The 678-nt window shown below is 26.7% G+C and overlaps 1 protein-coding gene across 16 annotated transcripts in view; it reads right to left on the bottom strand.

Annotated features, from left to right (window-relative positions):
• heca (hdc homolog, cell cycle regulator) overlaps nucleotides 1-678 on the bottom strand; it is a 62,295-nt gene that overhangs the window by 3,909 nt on the left and 57,708 nt on the right. For all 16 annotated transcript variants that reach the window (XR_013885159.1, XR_013885158.1, XR_013885160.1 and 13 more), the window contains exon 14: nucleotides 201-257. Coding sequence is in view for 1 of the 16 variants with exons in the window: in XM_080180848.1 (XP_080036974.1) it covers nucleotides 201-257 (57 nt within the window). In the remaining 15 variants the exon portion in view is untranslated. The remainder of the gene's footprint in view (nucleotides 1-200; nucleotides 258-678) is intronic.

Below are 678 nucleotides of genomic sequence, written 5' to 3'. Positions count from 1 at the left end.
CTGGAAATAATGAAAATTTAAAAACAACAACTAGATTAATTTGAAATAATCGGTAATTTTAGCTCATTTTTTGGGATAACCCTTCGTAGTAACGACGGAATTTTTATCAGCCCCTTAAATATCATTTTAGATTTATTTCGCTTGTTGGCTATACCTTCATTCTATTTATTGTCACTGTGCTACATTAAAAAAAAATTTACCTTAGATAATTCTTCTCTTGTAACATAGGTCTCCAAATTCTTTACAAAGTGGAAATCCTAAAATAAAAATATGATTATTATTTTAAACAGTAAGATTTTTTTGGTCTAAAGATTAAGATCTTTGTAACCGATTGGGTTCTCTATTTAAGCTTCAAGTGGGTTCTACGGTGCTTTAAGACTATTTTATTTTCAGATTTAAGTATTGAGATAATTATAAGAATTTTTATCTATCCCTTTTCTCCCCCTTCCAATACAATTACAGAGCCCCTAGATGCTAGGGGAATAGTAAAAAAAAGATATCAACTAGGTACTTTTTAACATTTATTTAGCATATATTCTAAATCATAAATTTAAACTATCATTTTAATGTATTTTTTAGTTTTACTTTGTAAATGTATCATTTATCTGTTTACTTTTTAAAAAGTCTTGAAAATCTTTCATTTTCTACCTATCTATCTGTCTGAGAAAAAATCAAAGA

This window comes from Acartia tonsa, chromosome 13 (assembly GCF_053477335.1).
Source record: "Acartia tonsa isolate MP-2025a chromosome 13, ASM5347733v1, whole genome shotgun sequence".
NCBI lineage: Eukaryota > Metazoa > Arthropoda > Copepoda > Calanoida > Acartiidae > Acartia > Acartia tonsa.
The sequence above is the reverse complement of the archived record's forward strand: the minus strand, read 5'-3'. Positions and strand labels throughout refer to the sequence as shown.